This window comes from Hoplias malabaricus, chromosome 7, assembly GCF_029633855.1.
Source record: "Hoplias malabaricus isolate fHopMal1 chromosome 7, fHopMal1.hap1, whole genome shotgun sequence".
Taxonomy (NCBI): domain Eukaryota; kingdom Metazoa; phylum Chordata; class Actinopteri; order Characiformes; family Erythrinidae; genus Hoplias; species Hoplias malabaricus.
In genome coordinates, this window is record NC_089806.1 from 16,761,869 (window position 1) to 16,785,282 (window position 23,414).

At 38.9% G+C, this 23,414-nt stretch overlaps 2 protein-coding genes and 1 long non-coding RNA gene across 7 annotated transcripts; 1 reads left to right on the top strand and 2 right to left on the bottom strand.

Annotated features, from left to right (window-relative positions):
* Window positions 1-1,632: 1,632 nt before the first annotated feature.
* On the bottom strand, window positions 1,633-4,883 carry LOC136701774 (uncharacterized). Of its 2 annotated transcripts, none has more exons than XR_010803863.1 (3): window positions 4,735-4,883; window positions 2,126-2,197; window positions 1,633-1,864 (listed from the first exon to the last, which is right to left on the bottom strand). It is a non-coding gene; the product is annotated as an uncharacterized lncRNA (long non-coding RNA). The 2 variants fall into 2 exon arrangements; XR_010803862.1 differs by lacking the exon at window positions 4,735-4,883 and adding an exon at window positions 3,479-3,623.
* LOC136701773 (N-alpha-acetyltransferase 30-like) lies at window positions 4,128-10,580 on the top strand. 2 transcript variants are annotated; one of them, XR_010803861.1, is made up of 5 exons: window positions 4,128-5,074; window positions 6,485-6,608; window positions 6,815-6,870; window positions 7,099-7,303; window positions 8,114-10,580. XR_010803861.1 is itself a non-coding variant. In XM_066676477.1 (4 exons), exons 1-4 carry the CDS (start codon window positions 4,292-4,294, stop codon window positions 7,234-7,236), a joined length of 1,101 nt encoding a protein of 366 aa, XP_066532574.1. In that variant the 5' UTR covers window positions 4,128-4,291; the 3' UTR covers window positions 7,237-8,095. The 2 variants fall into 2 exon arrangements, 1 of the variants encoding a protein (XP_066532574.1); XM_066676477.1 differs by lacking the exon at window positions 8,114-10,580 and having other exon boundaries at window positions 7,099-8,095.
* Window positions 10,581-10,716: 136 nt separating this feature from the next.
* LOC136701772 (armadillo-like helical domain-containing protein 4) lies at window positions 10,717-23,282 on the bottom strand. 3 transcript variants are annotated; one of them, XM_066676476.1, is made up of 9 exons: window positions 23,190-23,282; window positions 21,286-21,849; window positions 19,470-20,473; window positions 17,668-18,048; window positions 16,591-16,722; window positions 14,685-14,831; window positions 14,089-14,120; window positions 13,878-14,012; window positions 10,717-13,187 (listed from the first exon to the last, which is right to left on the bottom strand). In XM_066676476.1, exons 3-9 carry the CDS (start codon window positions 20,398-20,400, stop codon window positions 13,116-13,118), a joined length of 1,830 nt encoding a protein of 609 aa, XP_066532573.1. In that variant the 5' UTR covers window positions 20,401-20,473; window positions 21,286-21,849; window positions 23,190-23,282; the 3' UTR covers window positions 10,717-13,115. The 3 variants fall into 3 exon arrangements, with proteins under 3 accessions (XP_066532573.1, XP_066532571.1, XP_066532572.1); XM_066676474.1 differs by lacking the exon at window positions 23,190-23,282 and adding an exon at window positions 22,230-22,404; XM_066676475.1 differs by lacking the exon at window positions 23,190-23,282 and having other exon boundaries at window positions 21,286-21,917.
* Window positions 23,283-23,414: the final 132 nt, after the last annotated feature.

Consider the following 23,414-nt stretch of genomic DNA (forward strand, 5'->3'; position numbering starts at 1 on the left):
GATGTCGGTCATCAAATACCTAATTTGTTCATATTTTTAAAATACAATTAAATTTGACAGTGAAGACACTGAGAGTCATTTTAATCTAATTTTGTCAGTTTAATAATGATACAGGAAATAGAAAATTCAGATTTTACAAAATCCATACAAAATATTTCCATTACTGGAGTTTGTAGTTTCCTAATCATCAAGTAATGTGTAGTAATTAGTGAATAGTTATCTAAGCCTAAGGCCAGGACTAAAGTTAAACATTTAGGGTAAGGACTTTCCAATCCTTAAGTAAAGAGAGCACTTATCTCATTTTCAGTGTCTGTATAAAACCTTGTTTGTCCATTTTAGTTGTTTATTTTTTATTGACATTATTTAGAGTTATTTATTTCAAAAAATTTCATTGTTCAGACCTTCTCTTGATTTTAAATATAAAAATAAAAAGTGTTGTTCACTTCTTCACACCAAATGGTTCCAAAAAGCCCTACACATTCAATAAAACTGTTCATTTCACAGCAGAGACCCAAATGTGCTGGAGACAATAGTGGAGAGTAAGATCACATGGTAACAGAGGCTGTTCTCTCAGAACGCTGTGTGGGGCGTGAGCATGTGATTGATCAGATGACATATTCACTCCATAGACAGGGTCATTGTCAGCATTTAAGAAGTAAAATGAGGCACAGCTGGTAGTCGCAGTTATGTGTGGACAGCGACTAAGGACTATGGGAGGTCCAAATGACCCATGAACAGGGTAATGTATGTTGTCTCCCCTTTGTCATTCTTTGGACTAATCGGTAAAGAAGTGAAGCTTAAGGAACAATCCTGTTCTAAAATGCAAAACGAATCAGTGAAATCATCTTAAATGTTGTCTGTGTTTTGAATTGTAAGAATATTATAGAATAATTCAAATACATTTCTAAAGAATAATGTGGATAATTTTGTTTTCATTTCAAAAAATTATGCATGAAAACAATCAAAATTATCTACTAATTCAAAGGATCTTCTAGATGAACTCACTCTACACTGCTGTACAGCATGTTAGGTTTAGTGGATTTCATAGATTAATAACCTATAATAAGATGTTTATCTGTCTGCATGCTTTCATGTCTTTGTCAGCTGTGGCAGGAAGTGAGGACAAAAGTCTGCCACTTTTAATAGGGGAGGGTTTTACCGTAAGAGTCCCTGTTCCCTCTCCATCCGTGTGACAGGCTTTCTCCAGAGCCTCTCTAAAAGAGTCGTTTGAATCCAGCCAGTGGAATCTGGCAGACGTCCTAGAACACCTGCGAGTGGCTGGACCCGCTTTTGTTCAGCCTCAACCTCAAACTTTTCCCTCTTAATTAACTTAACTGAGACTAATTAAAGCCCCTGCCTCTTTAAGATCCTTATTCTGTTGCTCAGCATGAAATGTACAAACATAAATAGAGATGGAATGGACTATGACAACATCAGGAAACAGTGTTACACAAAGGTTCAGTGGAGCAAATCTTTTAGGAGGAGGTTCTCTTACTCTATTAATAGCAAATTTTCTATTTTTAATGCATCACTTTACAAGTTAATGGGAATGCATGAATGACAACATCTTATTATGCGTTGCTTTGCTTTAATAAAAATAAAAGCAACAAACAACAGAAATTATGAGTACTAGATTATTTCAGAAAACAGCCATTTGAAATTTTACCAATATAACTTTGATTCGTTTTTATGATTACAGATAACATGATGTAACATCTGAAATGGTATAATATGCTTTGGCTTCCATATGTGACTCAGGAGGCGAGATACAGCTTGAAAGGAAAGAAAAACCTGAAGGGGAGTGGGAGGGGGTCCCAGACGACCCACTGCCTTGGTGGTGTTCTCCTCCATGCCCAGTCACAGCCTGCTAAGTGCAAGAGAAAGTAATTAAGGAAAGACTGCTCAAATAGATAGGCCTCCAAAGGAGATTAAAAGAGGGGAACTGATTGTGCATGTCTGATTCCAGCTCATCAGAGGGGTCTCAGCCTGAAGGCTTAGCTTTCAAAGGGTGGTGACACACCAGTGTGTGTATATTCTTTCTTTCCCTCGTTCTTTCTCTCTCTCAAACACACACACACACAGTAACACAGCCTTTCCTTATTAAATAAACAAAAACACAAATTACCTTTAATTTGTATATCTTCACTGTCACAAAGATGCATTCATTCATTTATGACTCCATGATCTTTCAAAATGACTGGAAAAAATATAAGGTTTTATTATAGCAATTATTTTTTTAATAAAAATTTGAACATATTTGTCACAAAGTATATTACAAAGCTTACTTTGTGCACAGGGGCAGAGTCATGCTAGAATAGGAATGTACACTATCCAAACTGATAGCAAAGTTTGGAAGCATATTATTGTCCAACAAACTGCCAGATACTAAGGCATGATTCAGTCTGAATTGTTGCTTTGACAGTGCTGCATTTAACATTACTGGGCTCTTCAGTTGCTCTTTGAGTTGCTCTCAAATTGATATTTTACTGTCAGTATCTGTCTGTGGAAATTGTATGGCTATGTGTTTGGTTTCATTCCCCTAAGAATTGGTCTGGCTGAAACACCATAAGTAAATCATTGGAAAGAGTGTCCACATTGTTTGGCCATAAAGTGCATCTGTATTTTAAAAAGTCTTTTAAAACTTAAACCCAACAAATGTTATAAATGGACTTCAGGGAAAATGAAACCAGGAACATTTAGTATTTGAGATTTCTAAGATGTGATTATATAGAAATGGGAGTACAGAATGCATCAAAATTATTATTTTTTAATTACATCTTTCAAAGGCAGCCAGAAGTGAAGACGTTTCTGTCTCTGTGCTATGCGCTATTAAATTCTACATCAATTGTTCACTTCTACTCTGTTTTCCCTGACCTTGTATTAATACCCAAGCTCCTCATGAGAACAGTCAGGTGATCAGGACCAGGGAAATTATATATATACGGAATCTCCTGCAAAGGGGCCTGGGAACCCCCAGACTGGATTACTGGGTCTTTCCCCAAAACTGAGCAAAGGCAAAGGTTTGTTACAACACTGCCCTCCTCCCCTGCTTTAGCAGTACTGCAGCCTAAAGTACCTTCAATTTAAAAGGCAGAGATGTGGATGCATTTTATGACAAGATAATGTAATGGTAATAATAATAAAATATTTTGACATTTGAAACCATTTTGAAGGCACTAAATAATGCAATAATATATATATAAACTCTTCTAAAAATAAACATTTTCTGTAACCACTTCATCCTAATCAGGGTCACAGTGGTTCTGGAGCACACCTGGGATCATTAGGTGCAAAGCAGAACCATACTCCGGACTGGGCCAGAATGGGGCATTCACCCTCCCATACCTGTGGACATTTTCACACATAGCCCTTTTCTACCAAAAGGACTCTGGTTCTTGAAGAGGTTTCTTTCAGGATTCTTGAAACCTTCCAGTCAATCCACCTACTAACGTGTGTTTGGACTGTGGGAAAAGCTCACCTGGAGGAAACCCACACAGACAAAGGGAGAACACAAACTCTTGGACCCTGGAGCTGTATGGCAGCAACACAACCTGCAGCACCACATCAATTCCTTCAGTCTAAATGAAATAATTGCATGGACATTTTACAGTCCTCTCTGCACTTAAAGGCCTACTCCTATCTATACCAACTCCCAGGCTGCTTCGGCAAATACAGTTTCAAATTAAAGGTCCTTTATTAAAAATGTACTTGACCACAGGAAGATAGGTTAATTTGTGAGTGTTAATTTCTCCCCATTTTTTCTCGACGTTTAAGTGTGTTTTTCGTAGTGTTATTAATTTCGTTTTGTTTTAATATAATTTCTGTAAAGCTGCTTTGTGACACCATCTGTATTTTAAGTGATAAAGCTATAAATATAGCTATATAAATTGACTTCACAATATCAAAATATTTGTATCTTAAGAACGTTTAATTTCCGATCGCATTTATAAAAAGTAGGCTTTCAAGGAAAAGGGTATTTTAAGGCAATGTAGTGGCCTATGTAGGGAGCAAGGAGGCATTTGAAATGCACCGAAGTCAAGTGAACAGACTGTCGTAAAACATAGCAACGCCTTCACAGTAACAACGGCAGAGAGAGAGAGAGAGAGAGATAGCGCGCGCGCGTGTGAGAGCGAGCATGTGTGAGTGAGTGAGTGAGTGTGTATGTCAGAGAGCGATATTAACGTTTAAAATGAATGTGTTTTTCTTAAAGAAGCCGTGTTTGGGCTGAAGATCCCTCGCTCTGTGAATATTATCCGTTATAAACGGTAGTTATTTTTGTGAATGAGGCGGAATGGCTGCAGTGCCGTCGGGGCCTAGCGGCGCGCTGCCCTCGTCCCCGGCCCAGATTTGTCTCTTCCCCGGAGACAGGTGCGCTATGCCAGCTGACGACGACGAGGAGGAAGCGCTCAACTGGCGTCTCGAGGACGTGGTGATATCAGACCCTGGACACGACCGAGAGGTCGGCGAGATAGAGAACAAGCAGAAGAGCCTATTTACGGACGTTCACCCGCACTGTCACGGCTCGGAGCGGCAGGTGAACGGATTAAACTGCATCGGACTGCCCGGGTTTCCCCGCGACTCCGAGCCGAGCGCTGAGGAGTCAGACCTAGGCACGAAGCTCCGTGCAGTCGGCGTCCAGAAACGCAACGACCACAGGATCTGTCAGGTCACCCACCATGATATGAACAAAAAGGGGGACAGTGGCATTCGCGATGGACTTAACGTTAATATTACCTCCTCCAGAACTGAGTCCCGTCCGAATCACTGTAGTGATGTCTGCGGGAAAGAGTGTGGTCTGACTGCGGGGTTTCCGTCAAGGCCTGCGGAAGTGTCGGAGTTCATATTTCACAGTGAGGCCGATGGAGCTCTGGAGCACATCTCCAGCTTAGACCTAAACTCGAAACACTCGCACCCCAGACCAGCAGGGCGAAGTCAGGAGATCACCTATGTGCGTTATGAGTCTGAGCTGCAAATGCCAGGCATAATGAGACTCATAACCAAGGACCTGTCCGAGCCTTACTCCATATACACTTACCGGTACTTTATCCACAACTGGCCGCAGCTCTGCTTTCTGGTACGTAGTCAACAACCGGCTGATAACTTGGTGTGCTTGGTGTAAGGGGGTTAAGTTGCAGGAAGAACGTTTTCTGGTGTACCATTTGTGAAAATGTTCAGGGTGACAGTAAACATTTTATCTCAGGAATTCACAATTCTGGTCCAGGGAAACAAATTGTCCCCTCTGTTGTTGTGCTGTCCCTCCTCTGGCACAAATTGTTAGCACCAGGATGGGTCTTCAAGTTCTAATGAACAAACCTGTTATGATCAGAACAAGCTTCTTAAATGTGCCAAGCAGTGGCACTTCAGGACTAGGACTGAAATTCACATGGAATATTCTAGAAAAATTAGAAGCATATGGTGCAGAACTTATACCGTCTTATTCTGCCAAATGTTTCATTCAGCAGCCATCAATGTACTTACTGATATTACACACTATTTCTGCTAGAATGTTCTTGTTGTAAATGCTCCTCCATTTTATTTTCCTTTTTCCAAAAAAAAAATTGAAATATTAGTTCACATGATACAAATGTCATACCCCTGTTTTTGGGCGATGTTTAATATCAAAATCAGTGTATTGTTGGTTATTTATTTATTTGCCTAACTGACCCACTACACAGTATGTCTCTGTAAAACCGTGCCAGTTGTAAGAGGGATAACTGTCACATGTGCTTGTCCTCACTCTACCAGGTTGGCGGTATCGTGTTTGACTAGAGGAGATCTTGTCGTCTATCAGGTGGATTTGGCAATAACTCCTAATTGGAGAGAAAATTGGGATAATATTTTTTAAAAGAAAGAAACCCTGAGGATGTTTATATTTTTGCATTTTTTATTTGGAAACCACCACATACTGTTGCTGACAGCCTACACAAAAATGTCTCTGAAGAATTAATAGACATCCTATCAAAGGACCTCCATTCCACCCCCGCTGTAAACCTCAAAGGACACCAACTGAAACCTGAGTTGGTTCACTGGGTGCTGAAGAGTTCTGGAAACACCAGGGTGGATGCTCTATATAGAGTCAGTATACATTTACAGTTTTTGCAGGACCACTCATATATAGAGCCACCCTGTATTCATAGAACAAAGTTTAAAGGCACTTAAAATGATTTTTAAGATTGTTTGCCTAAGTTCTGATGCTTGGCTGTAAACAAAGTCTCAGTGTATTATTAAGTTTTATTTTTGCCAAAACCGTTTCTCGCAAACAATATCCAGCAAATAAGAGGAGAACTAATTATACTGCTGTCCTCTTTTGACAATATGGAAAATGTGTGATACTCTTGACCGTGGTCGTTGATGATTATGTTGTTATGTTGTATAATTTGAATTTCTTTTTTGTGAGCAGTTTCAACACGGAGCTGAGCTCACTATGCATAAGTTGATTTATTGTTTGTTGGGGTTTAATCCGTATTAATGTTGTGAATCTCAGGCAATGGTAGAAGAGGAATGTGTGGGAGCTATTGTGTGTAAGCTAGATATGCACAAGAAGATGTTCCGACGTGGATACATCGCCATGCTTGCTGTGGACTCCAAACACCGTCGCAAAAGCATCGGTAAGTTAGTTATTTTTCATGTTATTAAGAGGATGACTGTGCAAGCTGGTCTTTTTATATGATGTATTATTTAATATCTATTTTTGTCTTAGTTTAATTTAATTAATACAAATAGAAGAGGTTTATGTCTTGTGAGGAAAGACATCCTATCAGGCCACAGCTTCTGGAAAAATAGATTTCATGACTGACTTTTTGCTTCCTTTTAGGTACTAATCTTGTGAAGAAGGCCATCTATGCTATGGTGGAGGGAGACTGTGATGAGGTGAGCTGTTACTTTTTCTTTTTATGCATTTTAGTATCTTTATCATTTAATTTTAATAAGAGGGCAATGATATACATTGGATTTTTGCCAAATTATTGCCGTATTAATTACAGCAAGATGTCACTGATAGAAAATACGTTATTTCATTTTAATATTTATCAGAATTTTTACTGTATTTTTGATTAAGTATTAAATAATGTTTTTTTTGGGTGTGTGTTTGTGTTTAAGGTGGTGTTGGAAACGGAGATCACTAACAAATCTGCCCTGAAGTTGTACGAGAACTTAGGCTTTGTGAGGGACAAACGGCTCTTCAGATATTATCTCAATGGGGTGGACGCCTTGAGGCTCAAACTGTGGTTGCGCTAAGCTCTGTCCTCATCTCTTTTACTTCAAAATGGTCAACATGGTCAACAAAAAAGACTCCACTAATTCTGTAAGCCTGGCCATAGTTACTCAAGGTCTCATTTGTCTTTGCTGGTCAAGCAAACTGATGGACTGTACTTTAGGTAGTTAAAATTAGTGAAAGGATGCGGTGGTTAAAATCTCCCCTGGTACAGTGAGTGAGTGTGAACTAAAAATGAGTCTCCGCATCTTAGCAGAGTGAAGGCGCTCAAGGGGACATATGCTTAGTTGACCATCAGATAAAATAAGGATGAAATGCAGAAAAGGACTGGACTCATTTGTTGAAGTTTGTGTTTAAACTGTGTTTATACAGTGGCTTGAGAGTGATTGCTGAGTGCAGTTTGGTTCGTGTAGTCTGGTGTGTGTGGGAGTTTGCTTTGAGTAGTGTGTGGTAGTGATGTCCATATTGGTAAAACTGATGTGTGGTTCATTTATTCATTTTTTTCATAAGCTGTTCTTCAGCCGTTTTAGTCATGGTTTTATTAGAAGTTATACTGACTGATGAATGAACAAATACAGAACCATGCACATTTCAAAGACTACCCTAGTGTGTCCATCTTTGGTTTTATTATTTAACCTCTTTCTTGCAGGCTTGCTTTCAGTTTTTTTAAATATATCAGGGATAAATTTGTACACCCCCAATTCAGTCTTAGATGTTGGTATCATTTTCTGCTTCATATTTTCTAAATAATCCACTAAACAGTTTGAGGTAGAGGCTCTGAAAAGTCCAGCAGCTTACGTAGTTTAATTTGGTAATGTTCTAAACATTCTTACATGTCTCTTACATTTTTTATCTTAGTATTATTTTTCTTTCTGAAAGAAATCTTTGTGTTTTTTTCAGTGAAAAGATACACAGATCTTATGCCAGTGTGAGTATGGAGTTTGAGTGGGGTTTTTCTCTTATCTCTCAAAGATAAAAGCTGTAAGTAAAACCAGAGATACTAAAATCCACAGATGCTAAATCCCCTTTATAAAATGACATAGTACTGGCATATAAATTAGACCTATATTAATATCTAGATTACGTATAATACCTTATACAATAATGCTGTAAATGTTTGTTATACTGCATTGTTTAGGGAATTATGTGTAGTACAGACACAAGTAGTAAACCAATGAGACGTAAGGGAACAATGCTAAAACAAGTGCTGGAACGAGACTGAGGATCTGTGATTTGGCCGAAGGCTAAAGTAGGTTATGTCTACTTCATTTACTTCATTTACTTGGATTTAGTGTAGTGCCCTGCGTGTCAAATTCATGTTTTGCCTTTTGGAATTTTCTGAATATTTTCAATTGATTGAATCCAGAGATGCAGAACCCATGGATACAGAGGGACGATTTTGTAGTTGTAGTGTTGTCCCATGTCTTTCATGATGGTTTATCTACTCTTATTTTTTTTTTTTGGTTAAGCTTTCATTATGTAATAATTTGCTTTCATTCAGTGAATGAAATGTGGGCTATGACTTGCACAGTACTTCACCCAAAGTGGAGAACACAGGTAGTAGTTGATAAGCCTGATGTTGATGCTGCTGTTGTGCACAAATGTTTCAGTGTTAAAATGATTCCAGACTGAACATGTGGAAAATCATGGCTTCGCTCTTGCAAGGAACGATTTAGACTGTGAGAAATTCCACTTAAATGAAAAAAAGGATACGACTCTGTACTTTACACAGGTGTTGGTTTTTGTTTGAGTTGAGATAGTTGAGTTATTTAGACTTCAGAATAAACCTGGCCCTGACAGGCAATGTTCTGCTTATAAACATAATGATCAGAGACATTGTTCTGATGTTTTTTTTCTTCCTTTGTTTAAGAAAATTCACACAGCATCACTGTAGAGAGTTCCAACTGCAGATAAGTATTTCAAATACAAAAGACGTTGTGCCCTATCTCTGGATCAGTTCAACAGACTGTTGTGTTTCATGTTACCAATTAATGTAACCAGTCAAGAGTCCCTGTCAGAGCACAAACTCAGTTTGTTTTTGATGATACACGAAAGCCACACTTACAGAATTTTGGAGAGTTTGAAAGATGTAAAATGTGTCGTGTCAAAGTTTGTCTAACATTTTCTTTAGTACTAAAATACTATCAGCAGTTTCTTTTGAGGAAGAATATGGGAAAGTTTGTGATCCATGACATTAAACTCTAGTTTAATTCTTAAGAATACAGTCAAGTCCAGAAAACATCTTCCCAAGCCAGAGATAAATGCATTTTAATTCTAAAAGTATGCATTAGTTCTTACTTTTTTGGTTTGGTTGTTTTGGTTTTGAAGTATATGGAAAGATGTTCTATTGCACTTTGATTCAATGCTGCTGGTGTGTGTATGTATGTGCATGTCTGTGTGATAGTCTTTTGAAGTCTCCTGGATGATAGTATGTGGCACTTTACTATGTAATTGAGGAAGTTATCAGTGTCCAAAATACCCTCCAAGCACAAACGTGCAGTGCTACTGAATAAAGGTGGGGAGATCAATGAGGTTCCGGGCAGACGCTGTGCCATACTGTGATATGTGTGAAGGCCAGGAGAGCTTGGATGGCCTTTTTTTTATTTTCTTGAGTAGCTTTGTGTGTGGCAGTGTAATTGTGTATGGTTTAGTTGTCTTTTTACTCAGTGCGTTGAGGAGGGGAAAGAGGGGGTGAGGATTTATTCTTTAAGGTAACTATATGATCCTAATGTGAAAGCTAGACTCCTGCTGTCTGCCTGCTTTAACCATTTGGACTCCACCCTCAGGTTAATTCAACCCCCAGTGTCTAACCTCAGAGAACACAACCCGCTAAAGGACTTTCATAGGACTCTCCTTCAAGAAGGGGACAGGATACAAAACTGTGAAGCCTTTAAACAAACATCTTGGGGGGGCCATACATTAAGTAACAGCTCTCTGATTAGTATTTCCAAGTGAGTGTTTAATTGTGGATATTGATTTAACTATGTTTTTAGTGCTGAGCTCTAAGCCAACATGTTCAAGGCAAGTGAGACTTTATGAATTTCTTGGTGCTGTTGATTTTCCTGGGGTGAGTTAATAAAATCCCACCCTTTTCCCACCTGCTACAGAGCTTGACAAAGCAGTGTTATTCTTGAAGGAATAAAAGATTGCTGACAGTATGCCTTTATGTTCCTCAACTTCAGACCATCTAGAGTTGAGGAAGAGTGTGCTCCTTTATATTCTTAATGCAAATGTTTGTCTATAAATGCAGAACTGTATAGTTCCTCATTCTGTACTCTGGTGAAAAGAGAGGTTTTGCATGTCATTTTTATTATGCTTTGATTGACCCATTTTAATTTCATTTAACCCTAAAATGTTGAGATCTTTTATTTAATGTAGATAGAAAACTCAGAAATAAATTATTTGATTTTTTCAAAGATGTACTGTGGTCACATTTTGGTTCAGGCATTTACCCATTTTTGTACATAGATAATTTCTGTTTACAGAAATCTTGATAATATTAATTATACGTCGGATTAAGAGACAAATCTACAGGACAAGTCATTTCAAGTCAGAAACAAAATGGTTAATTCTTTGGTTCTTTAATAGAACAACCAAAATTTAGCTGATGATCTATATATGCACAGGCACTGGGTTTATAACCACATAGGGCCAGAATCAGATTGTCACAAAATTCATTAGAATATGACATTTAGTTTAACCGGTGTGAACAATAATAATACAACATAAAATATCCATGTGTTATATACAGTGGGTCTTAAAATGGAAATGAAACAGTATTGTACAAAGGTCACACCATTTTATGTTTGTGTAATATCCAGTCGTAGTGGCCATTAATTACAGGTTTTACAGAGTAGATGTAGACTCTCCACTTTCATAAGAAAAGAGGAAGTCAAAGAATAATTCGGATTCTTTCAAGATGTAGACTTACAAAAATTGTTCAAAGAAAGTACTCGAAGGGCTGATTATAACAGGTTATAATAAACGTAAGCGATGGATACTAAACACTGTAAAAGAACATCAATTTACTTGCTGAGGCTTTTTGTGCCTCTGAAATAAATGAAATTGGTCTGACATTTTTACAGTACTGTAGATGATAACAGCAGTTGACTCCCACACAGACCACAGGAATAAGGGTTGAGGTTTTCAATTAGTGCACAGTATTATCTTCAAATATATATACATACATCGTATACACAGACAATTGATTTTTCATGACAATTCAAAACTTACATCAGCACAAACTCAGACAAAAAGTTAACCACTCAAGAAGCTGCTGTATTATGAGTACAATATTTAAAGGTGCTTTGCAAGAGACATACACAAAACTTAAAACATTATATCCCTTTTAAACACAGTAGTATTTTTTACACCAAGTCTGTCATATTTACAAAAATAAATAAAACGAAATACAGAGATCCAGGAATATACCTTATTTATTGGTGTATCCATTCTTGATTCAAATCTATTAACCCATATCAACCAGCCTTCTTAGTGTTCATACATTAAGTTTATTAAGAATGATATATATACATATGTCTTTATACACAGCTAAATAGTCAGTGGGACACAAAATTTACATAGTATTTTATACTTATTTCAAATATGTTGTTTTTGCACTAGGATGAGTTTGATATGGTCAAACCTGTCTGTTTGAGAACTACCTGCACTAAAAAATGCTGGGTCTTTTCTACCTAAGCCTTGGAATGCATCAGTTGCCTCTGTGTAGTTTTGTAGGATTATTTCTCTCTTTCTGTCCTACATTTTGCAGGTAAACAGGTCATTTCTTTTTACACAGAACTTGGGTTACCACACCCCATTACCACTTATGTAATTTGTAACACCATACAATATCAAACAAAATGGCTGGTTCAGGGATTTAAGATGAATGTTTTACTTGTAATATAATGAATTAATTGTTATGAATGCATGTGTATGGAAAAAATAATTACATATTTTAAAGGTCAAAGTAGAGTTTGGGTGCTAGCGTTACTCAGCCAACTGAGCTATCATTTATGTCCTGACCCCTCAGGGAGCCCTAAGCCAAATTCTGTTAATGGGCCCTCCTCCTAGAAGCATGAGCCATGTAAACAATCTGCTGTCGTCACACACAGTCACACCTGACATGCCAGTGCTCCCACTTCACTCCTCCCTCCTTGAAAACAGTTTGCTCCATTTGTTGCTCTAAGAATAAATACTGCTATAAAGAACAAAATGAGGTATAAAGGAACTGAATTTGTATTTCAGTCTCACGTTTGTCAGGCACAATGTCCTAGAACACAGCCCCGGAAGTGCCATTCCATTTACTGCTAAAAATACATGTGATCTTTGTTTGTGAAATATCTTGTTCAATCATATTGTCATAGGATTAGTCTTTTGCCTAATGGCTTAATCTCAAATCATTCCATCCTCCACAACCAGTGCACTGTGAGGTGTGAAATTAGTGTCTTCTCCCTAAAAGCGCACTGTATGTCCAGGCGTTGAGGACCTATGGCTAAATCCTGAAAATGAAACAAATTACACATTAAGCATTAAACTAGTAGCACTTAAATATTATTGAACAACCTACGACCTTTTTTTAATTAATAGCTGAAATGTATTGCTCTTTAATAATAAAATATACCAGCCCTGCTGAAGCCCTCCTGGAAACCTGTTTTTCCAAATTCTCAAAATAACATTTATACTACAGTCAGTTCTGTCTCTGCTGCTCCAGATCAGCTCCTACGTTCCTAAAGTACAATGACAGTTATTCAGTGTTACCCTCCCCCTGTGACCGTACCATGCTCATAACCCAGCATTTATCAGTTTGTGCAAATAATGGTCTTGCATAGAGCTGACGTCCAGATAATTTGTATTTCAATTTAGGTGTAACATGGGACACACATGGCTGGTGTTAAGTGGTTTAAAGTTCATCCTCTGAGCTGTCAGCCAATAGCATTGCTTGGTCTGGTCCACTTCTCACTTCTTTGGGCTGCTACAGTGAATAAAACACATCATTAGAGGCACAGGCCAAGCACAAAAAAATCAAACACCCAAGAAAGCTTCACAGAGGAGAAGACTTTGGGTCATTTTCCGGAGAGGGATCAATCCTAGTTCTGTTTTGTTTTGTTTTGTTTTTTATAAATGACTCTTCATCCAGAATAATGAGTTCACAGACACCTTTAAATGTAAAGTTTTCTAAAATCTACGGTATGAATAAGGACTTGGTCTTCTCCTTTTTGTGGAAGTACCAGCTTCTACAGCCTTAGAAAGGCTTTACAGTAGATGTTGGAACGTTAGTGTGTAAAGCATTTTGATTATATGCAGGTACAGATGTTTTTAATGATTAGTTTTGGATTACAAACACCACTACAAATCATTCCCAGATGTACTGGATGGTCCTCCACCACTGAGAAGGCAATACCATTGCTTCAGAGCCTAATGTTGGTGTGGGGGTTTATGTTTTTAGTTGACACTTGCCATTAGGCGTGGAGGCTTTAAGCTCATGTGCAGCTGCTCCAGAGTATACACTGTGAATAAATGTCTCTGGAGAGTTTTGTCAAAATATCTACATTCCAATAGCTGAATTAATTACTTTGAAATTGTGTCAGAATACATTTGGATATATATATATATATATATATGTGTGTGTTTACATTATGCATTTTGTTTCCTTCTTTCTTACCTTCCTCCTTTGGTGCTTGAAGCTGTTCTTCCTCTTGCGATGAATCAGTCTGACACTATAAAGGACTCCAACAATGAGCAATGCCCCTGCGATACCGATACCAACAGGGACTAGCATCCCAGAGACATAGCCAGCCTTAAGAGAGAGAACAGCATTGTATTTAAAGCTTTGTCCATAGGTGTTTTCCACAAGATTCTGAGAAGCCACTTACCTTTTCTCGAATAAGTTCAACCCAGCTACGTACTGAAAAAAAGCAAAAGACAAACAACATGAATTATTAACAAGTATTTATTATTTTCTGACTTTTATAAAACCCAATGTTTCCCTTTTAAGATGCTTTAAAAGATCCAGTTAACACAGCCTAATCATACACTTACTAAATAATCACTCTTTTTTATATCTCTTTTAACATGATTACTAGCAATCCAATAATGTGCATTACAAAAATTACATTACTATACAATGAACAATCACTGGATTAGGAACACCTACCTTGTATCTACTCATTGTTCATTCTCTCAGCTCCACTGATCGTAGAGGAACACTTTGTAGGTCTACAGTTACAGACTGTGGTCCACCAGTTTCTGTGCATACTTTCTTAGCCCATTTTTACCCTGCTCTTCAATGGTTAGGACTTCCCATTGGACCACCACAGAGCAGGTATGAGTGGATCAGACACAGTAGTGCTGCTCATTTAGAGTAGTATGGCAAATTCAAGTTCATATTTCAGTCATTTGCCATAGTTCTGTCCTACCACACTTAAAATTCTAGTCCCCTTAATTCAGTTTTCTCTGTCCACTAACTCACCGAGGCCTTGGTTATGTTGCCCCCAGACTGGTGGAGGGGGGATGAGCCTATAGGTAGGTCGCGTAGTAGTATGGATAGTGGTCTCATTCAGGTCCTCTTCGCTATCCTCTTCCTCAGATTCTTCTACATCTTCATCATCTCCATCCTCTGAAACACAAATTAGAAACACCTTGTTTTTGTAAGACATAAGACTGTCACAGTTACTCAGTTGAAAACGTAAACTACACCCAACTGATAACAATTTATCTCATCTCTAAACAAGATGAATCCAGAGCATGACAGATTTTTACAGATTTTTATGCCAATGATCTCTAAAACTCTACCTCTTCAGAGTGCTTAAACATAAAAGCAGGACTGAAACATGCAGAGAGGAGAATTCTTAATCCATATGTAATAATATGGAGGTGGTTCCCACTTGGCAGCTATAAGAGCTTCCACTCTTGGAAAAAATTCTACCAGATTTTGGAGAGTATTTGTGTGAATTTTTGCCTATTCATCCAGAACAGCATTTGTGAGGTCAGACACTAATGTTGGACGAGGGGGCCTGGTCACAATCGCCATTCTATTTCATTCCAAATGTGTTAGGTAGGGTTGAGGTCAGGGCTCTGCATGGGCTAGTCAAGTTTTTCCACACCAAATTCACAGAACCATGCCTTTGTGGACCTTGCTTTGTGCACTGGGGCACAGTCATGCTACAACAGAAAAGGGCCTTCCCCAAAAGTTGGAAGCATAAATGTCGAAAATGTCTTGGGATGCTAAAGCATTTCCCTTCACTGGAACTGAGGGGCCTAGGTCAGTCCCTGAAAAATACCCATAGCATTATCCCTCATCCTACAAACATTGCAGTTGGCACAATGCAGTTAGGAAAGTAATGCTTTCCTGGCATTCGCCAAACCCAGACTGCCAGATAAGTGTGATTCATCACACCGCAGAACACTTTCCACTGCTCCAGAATCCAGTGCTGGTGTGCTATACAACACTCCATCCTTACGCTTGCCATGGAATCCCATGCTGATTTTTTGTACTGATGTTGATGCCAGATCAGGCTGGGAATGTTTACGCACCTCAGCATTCAGAAATTTGAACTGTACATTGTCTGCCACATCGCAGCCTGAGTTGATGTGGTTCCTGAATGCTTCCAGGTTTCAATAATATCACTCAGAGTTGATCAAGGAATATCTAAGGGCAAGACAAGTGACTAGTTGCAATGGTGGCATTCTATTTAGAGTACCAACCTCAAATTTGTGAGCTCTGTGTTTCACAGACTGCTTGGCTAGGTTACAGATTGTATGCACCTACGGCGAATGAAACTTCTGTTTTACATCATGGGCAAATTTAGAAACATATTGTGTCTCTTTACATTTTTGTTCATTTATTTATAAATAAATTTCAATTAGGCAAAAAGGGAGATAAAAGAACAACTGTAAAACGTAGAAAGTATTTGCCATGTGATAATTAGCCCCACCTCCATTTGCAGGTATGGTATCCTTGTTTGGTCTTGTTTTCCTCATGTCCTTTATTCCAAGGAAAAACAAGAAATACAGGACCAGACAGGGAAATGAGAACCAGACACTAATGAGGAGAGCCCAAATAGATATTCTGACAGCAACCGTATTGGATTTCATACAGTACATTTGTATATTTTTACACAAAGTCTCAAACAAAGTCACGCGCTTCCTACTTATCATTTTCCAATAAAATGGTCAGGATGCTTTAAAGGCTATGCATGATTTATTTTTACTCCAGGGTTGTTCAAGAATAGTCATGGAGGGCTAGTGTCCACACAGTTGTAATTCCAGGGAAATCTTCAAAATATGCTGGACACTAGTTCTCCAGTATCAAAAACCACCTCTGGACTATTTGATCAGTAATCTAATCAGGGGCAGCAGTCCTAGTAAGAACAAACCTTCTGATTCCAGTTCCTCTGTTCCTGACTTTGTTTTCAACGCTGCTGAGAGTGTTGGCTGGATGTCTGTAAACAGCTGAGTGGTGGCTGACACAGAAGAAGGTGATAAAGAAAGAGGGACCACATCTGTATCTGGAAGAATAAGTCATATTTTTAAACACCTTTTTACATTTTAGCTAATGTAAAAGCTTAATATTTCATTTGGACATCACCCTTTCCCAGCAGCATAGAAATCTTTCAAGTTAGCACAAGCACTGCAGAATGAGATTTACAGACGGTTTAGATGATTATAAAACATGAAGTCTGCCACCTTGTCCTGCCAACTTGCTCTGAGCTCATTTGGATATGACACATACATGCCTGATTGGATGAAAGACTGATTAAACTATAAATGTGCTGAAAAGTTTTCACTATTCACTACTTCCTCTAACCCAAATTTATTTTATCAGTCGAGGAAGTGATCTGATTAAGTTTCATAATTTAGCTAAAGACTCTTTAAGCAGCCATTTTAAAGCCTGAAAAGATTTTCACACCCAGACTTTTGACTTGACTCTTTCTAGGAAAATCCTACCTCCATTTAGTGAATCATAAACAGCTTCTGTAATCTAAATAAACATAAAACACAATGACTACGTTTATAATACACAGTTATAATATGTATTAGAGACCGTATAAGTCTTGGAAACGGGAGTCAGCTGGCAGCTCCTAATTAATCTTGGTGACATACCTCAAATCTGATTTGCTAAACAAGGCCTGAGACCTTCTCAAAAGCTTCTGAGCATTTTTTTGTTATTTAAATATTTTAATTAACACAAGAGGGAAGCTGCACATTAGGAGTTGACAAAATATTGTGTCTTAATTTTAATTAATTACAGAGGCTGGGTTTTTTATTCGCAATTAAAAATATGCCAAAATGCCATTTGGCCAAACGTGCACAAAATTTTGTATTGAACTGTTTAATACAAATTTGACTCAGTATGAATCCGTTTGCAAAAACGTAATGGAACTATATAAATATTACACACTGCATTAACTGTGTTCCTACAAAACACAAATTAGACACAAAAGCACCCTCACTCTGTTGCCCCTCTGTCCTCCTCTCACTGGGCTCCAGATCTGCTTCAGTGAAGGGTCTGTTGACTGGCATGTGGGATGATGAGACTGCATCTGAATTCTCAGAACCAGACATCGGCCACAGCAAGGGCCAATCAGATGGCCCCTGGAGAGTGGCATCAGGAGGAACATGCTCCGTATCCACGGACACCGTTTGCTCCAGCTCTGCGTCCCCAAGCATCCCTGTTGCTGGTGCCATGGCGACCGACAGCTCGGATGCCAGTGCTGAGCCGCTGGGGGGTGTCACATCATCGATCGGCTCAAAGATCAGAGGCAGGTCTTCAGAAGACATGGTTGCCTCTGTGCCTACCTCCTGAGACAAGGGCAAGACACTTGCTTCTTCCACTGTTTAAACAAAGGTAATACAAATGAAAATGTGATATTCTTAAATAATTTGTTTAATTTGTCATTGCCAAGCAGTAAAGCAGCACAAAGTAGTATGACTAAGCCACATAGAGCTGCATTTACATTTACAACTAGTGACTTAACTGTGTATATGTGTATTGTGCTAAAATGGGTGTAAATGTGAGCTATTTTATTTAAAACAGCACTAACAAAATGTAAAGATAAAAAATGTTCATTGTATGTACTAAAAGTACCCAGACATCCCTATTTAGTAGAAAATTCAGTTAATTTGGTGCACCAACAGCTGATACAAATGTACAAAGAGAGCTTGCACTGCCAAAAAGAAACAAGAAACCCTGGAGCACATGCCCAATGCCAAGTGTCAGCTAAAGGTGTGTGAAGCTCCCCAGGACTGGACAGCAGAACTATCTGGATATGATTTTTTGATATCACAGTATTTTTGTTTTTAAGGATATTGTAAGCTTTTTTAATCACCATACATGTTGCAATATTTGATCCTGAGGTATGATAAGCTGGAACAGATTGAATATCTCTAATGCTCGTGAGTACTGAAAATTGTTTGATACAAATAGGTTAGTGGCAGCTTGGAATTACTGCAGCAATAATGTCAAGTCATCTATATTACATGACGTGTTATCAGTGGTATGACACTGAGGCAGAATGTGTTCTGAAGGAAAGGACATATTACACTTTGCAGCCTATAGCACAGAATGTACAGAATCTGAATGTAAAATATCTGCACTTTATTTTCTGCACAGCACCTCCACTAGGACCTTTTTACAAGGATTGCCAAGTTTTCAAATTAAGCAGAGCACTCCCCACCAAGTCTTTGTCACAATACAGAGTAATCACCTGCCAAGCCTTTTAAAATCTACAAGCTTTTAGATCTAACCACAGCATGCTTTGGACTTGCTCCAATTTTTGTGCAGTCACTCTCACTTATTTCAAGTGCAGCCTCAAAAATAGAAAGTAATTAGGTTCCCTCAATCCCCCACTGTGGTTCAAAGTGGTGCAAGTAAAATCGTCTGCCTTCAGCACATAATCAAAGTCTATGTTTGTCACTCGCTGCACCGCTTTCATTTCCTCTCCTTTCATAATAAAACCTTATACATTTCTTTATAACCTCATGAACCAAGACTACTCCAATAGGTTGTTTGCCCTTATCTGTCAGTTTGTACATTATTTGTATCATATATAGTTACAATATACACACATTTATATAAATATATATTCATACAAATAACTCCTCAATAAATAAAATTATGGAAGACCTACAACTATAGCAATAGCAATTATATACATAAATATAAAGAAATGTAATTGCATGAAGCTCTCACCACCGCGACCCTGAAATGGAGAAGCGGAAAAGAAGATGATGATGACGGTGATGAAGCTCTCACCTCCTTGCAGATGAAGTGGCTCTGTCCAGGTGCCCCCAAGCTCTGGCAGTCTGGAGCTGAAGGTCAGGTCAAGCTGCAGAAGTCCAGGGGCAAGTGCTTTATCTTGGGGCTCTGTTGCTGCAAAGAGGCTTTCCTCCCCCCCTATCCTAGATCCTCCTGCTTCTTCATCAGAACCGGTGACAGTGGTTAAAGATGTAGGAGCTGGGCTGAGGATGGTCCAGGCAGCAGTGGATGCGACCATATATGGGGGTCCGGTTGGACTGAGCTGTGTAGATTTGTTCTTCTTGATTGTGTCTGCTTCCCGTCCTCCCTCTCGTTCTTGCGGAAGATCTCTTGGCAGAGACTTTACACGCTTCTTATCTTCCTCTAAATTGGTGTAAAGAAAGCTCCCTGACCTGACGTAGTCAGCGTGCCCTGGTACAACTTGTGTCTCTGCAGGTCTATCAGTGCGCAGCCCAGATGGGATCGTAGAGGGCCATACTTTCTTTCTTCCTTCTGTGTTCTTCTGTGGCTCCTTTGCATTTCCAGGTTCTAAAGTAAATCCCACAGTAAGTGATTCAGTGCGTGCTCTGGATAAATAAGTACTGTTCTCAGTAGATTCAGTGGAACCTCTCTGGTATCCTTCAAAAGGTTTGCCTCCTTTCTGAGGCAAGCTGGCCTGTCTGCTGAGGATTTTTGCTCCATCTGTCACTGCCACCTCCCCTACATTTCTGTCTCCTCCTCGTTTTTGCCACTCTTGTACATGAGAATTCAATGCTGGCAGTTGTGTGGAGGAGATTTTACACTTCTCTTCATGCTGTTCTCCTCCTAGATGTTCAGATGTTTCACAGTCCCTTGACTGCAGTGAGGAGGTACTCCCTAATGGAGCAGCCCAAGCAGAGAGGCAAGCCCCAGCCAACAAGAGAAAGCTGAATGTTTCACACTGCAACATAGTTTAACTAATCATCCAACAAGAAGATTTGATGGGACTGAAGTTGTTTACATCCAAGCAGAGTGAAAACAACCTGGGGGGGAAAAAGTATATTTTGTGAATTAGACAGACTGTAATTTATTCAAAACAGAGTTTCATAACGGAGCAAGATGCCAAAAAACCCTCTTCATACATCATTCAGTCTCTCTCTCTCTCTCTCTCTCTCTCTCTCTCTCTCTCTCTCTCTCTCTCTACCTTCTTTACTTCTCTATCCTGGAAATTCTTTCTTTCTTTTGCTGTCATTTTCACCATTCCTTCTTTCACTTTGTAGATACTCTTTCCTCATCTTTTTAACACCATCTTTCTAGCTACTCTCTCTCTCTCTCTCTCTCCCTCAAAATCTGACACAGCACACTGCTGCACCTTCACAATCACATGCCCTAAAAATAGCACAATGCTGAATTCACTGAGACAAAGAGCCCTAGAAACCCGAGGATTTGTTTTCTCTGAACTACATTATACAAATGACTTTAATAAAACAGATATTTGCTAAATTCATAAAAACATCTCGGTCTCCTGTTTGTGGAGAACTCACGACTGCCTCGTATTTTAATGCCTTGTCACTGCTGACTGAGGCACCTCGTTGACGATTGAGACTGGCGCTGTATAATCACTGAGCTATGCAAGGCGTATTAATGTGGTTCTCTGGATATTCGGCATTGCGCAGTATGCAAACAGACTCACAGCCACAGCTGAAAATCATCGCCAAGTGCCTCTGAAAATGGCAAATCCTTCTGTGTTCATCTGAGCGCCAGATATTCGCCAATACCCAGTGTTTACGCCGAGGTTTTATACGCACCGGTTTTTAAGCATTTTGAGATGATATGCAAAATAAATCACCCTTACCTGCCGTGCCGTGCCGAGACGATCCAGCCGACCTCATTTCTGTAGCGCTCCACACCCTCCCCACAACGCTGTCAAATCCCGTCTGCTATTCCTAACAGCGCAGACTAAATAAGTTTCACCCCTTTACCATTCACTCACACTGGGGCCACTCATCTCTCTCTGATTAATTAAGATCATTCAAATATATATTTAATTAAAGTATTTATAAATATTTAATTTTTAAATAAATAACACAGTCTAATATCAGCTGGTTTGAGCTGTTGTAATACATTATTTTTTCTAGAGATATCAATGTCTTCAGAACTGACCCCATACGCAGACCACCGTTACAACCTTTGGCACCAGAAAGAATAAACGATACTCATCAATGAGGCACATAAACATCCCTGTCACACGCCTGCTACAGCCTGGACAGACGTTTTAGATCGGTTTCTTCCCACGTTTCAACGCTGCAACGGCAAAAACACTGGTCTCCAATCAGCTCCAACTCCCGCCGCCTCCGCGCCGACCCTCAGCGCCAACCGACGAACTGTCTTCTCCAAACCCCGAGACTCCGGGAAACATCTGCAGTTACAAACACAAATGAAAGGGGAATGTATTTTCCTACGTCAGTTGATATCGAAATCATGCCAGTTTAGATAACTGTGGGCGGTGCTACCCCACCCAGGGTGCCACCCATAATGTGTATATAAACAAACACAGTTAAAGACGATTTTTTTACGATATTATAATAGGGATGTTGTCTTGTCATTTGCTAGATCAACAGCCTGTTTGCTCTATTCCTGTTCCATATGTGTTATTTATTTATTTATTTACAGAGTATTTACACCAAATTTGGGAGAACGCTAACTGCATAGAAAATACAGACTAAAAGTGCTACAAAACACGTAGCTTGAGTTACAAATGAGATTCTGTTGTAATTTCAACACTGAATAAAAACTTACAGACAAGTTAATCTACACACAAGTCGTTTTTCCACTCATACATACTGTTCCACATTAAAAAAAAGAGCTTCTGAATGTAAACAAATGAGGGAGAACAGTGTTTCCCCACAATCATACAGATGTTCCCTTTAACATCAAATGTCAATATAAAGGTTGGTTCAAAAGAGTCACAGAATAAAAAAATATATGCAGTTGAGCATCATTCGTCCTCTTGGCTACTGTGTTTCTGTCACTTTATCATATCCTCATTTATTATTCTTCTATTCTACTTTTTATTTCCTCCCTGCCTCAGTCTGTCAGCTGTCTCATTGCTGTATCCATCTGTCTCGTTGCTGGGGTTTCAGTTGCTACTCTCTTTCTTCATCCAGTAAAACAGTCAAGGAGAGTAAAAAGCAACGCTCAATAATGCTTTGTTATATTAAAGTGATGGAGACAAGCTCTCTCTTACTTACTTCCATGAAACACATATTAGCCTCCTCATGGACAGATAAAATCAGTTGAATAGCTTTAAAAACAATGTATGCACTTCTGTTTACACTCTCACTCTCTAGCTTTGCCCATTTCAGTGGCTTCCCTCTCTCCTGTACCCTGTATCTCCATTCCTTGACTTCTCTCTCCCTTTTACTCCTACTTTAATCTATCTTCACTTCCTCATCTCAACATCTTTTTCACCTCTCTAAACTTTTTGGACTTCAATCCTTTTTCTTATCTCTGTTCCTTCTTGATTCATTTTATTTATTATTGGATTTCATTCTTTTTCTATATATTTCTGCTCTGATTTCACACACCCACTCCCTAATTTAATTGTTCTGATATACAGTATAATTAATTTAATTTGAGACAGTACTAGAGGAATGCTAACTAAGGTGAACTTGAAAAAGAATTATACAGCATAGCGATACTGAAATACAAATATCAGCGCCGCCCGTGGTGGTAACGGGAAAACGTTGCAATACACACCATGTCCCGTGTGGGGTGGGGGCATACATATACCACCCTGCGAATCAGTGATGAAGATTCGATTCTTCACCGTGAATCAGAACGGTTCAGTTTGGTTCACTCAGAGGAATCAACTTTATCGGTTCCCAAACGGCAGCAGTAATTACCCTAATACAAATGAAAATACTGTGGGCATTAGATTTGTTTAGATGTGTTATTACGGCGGATGAAATAAAACCTTAGCGA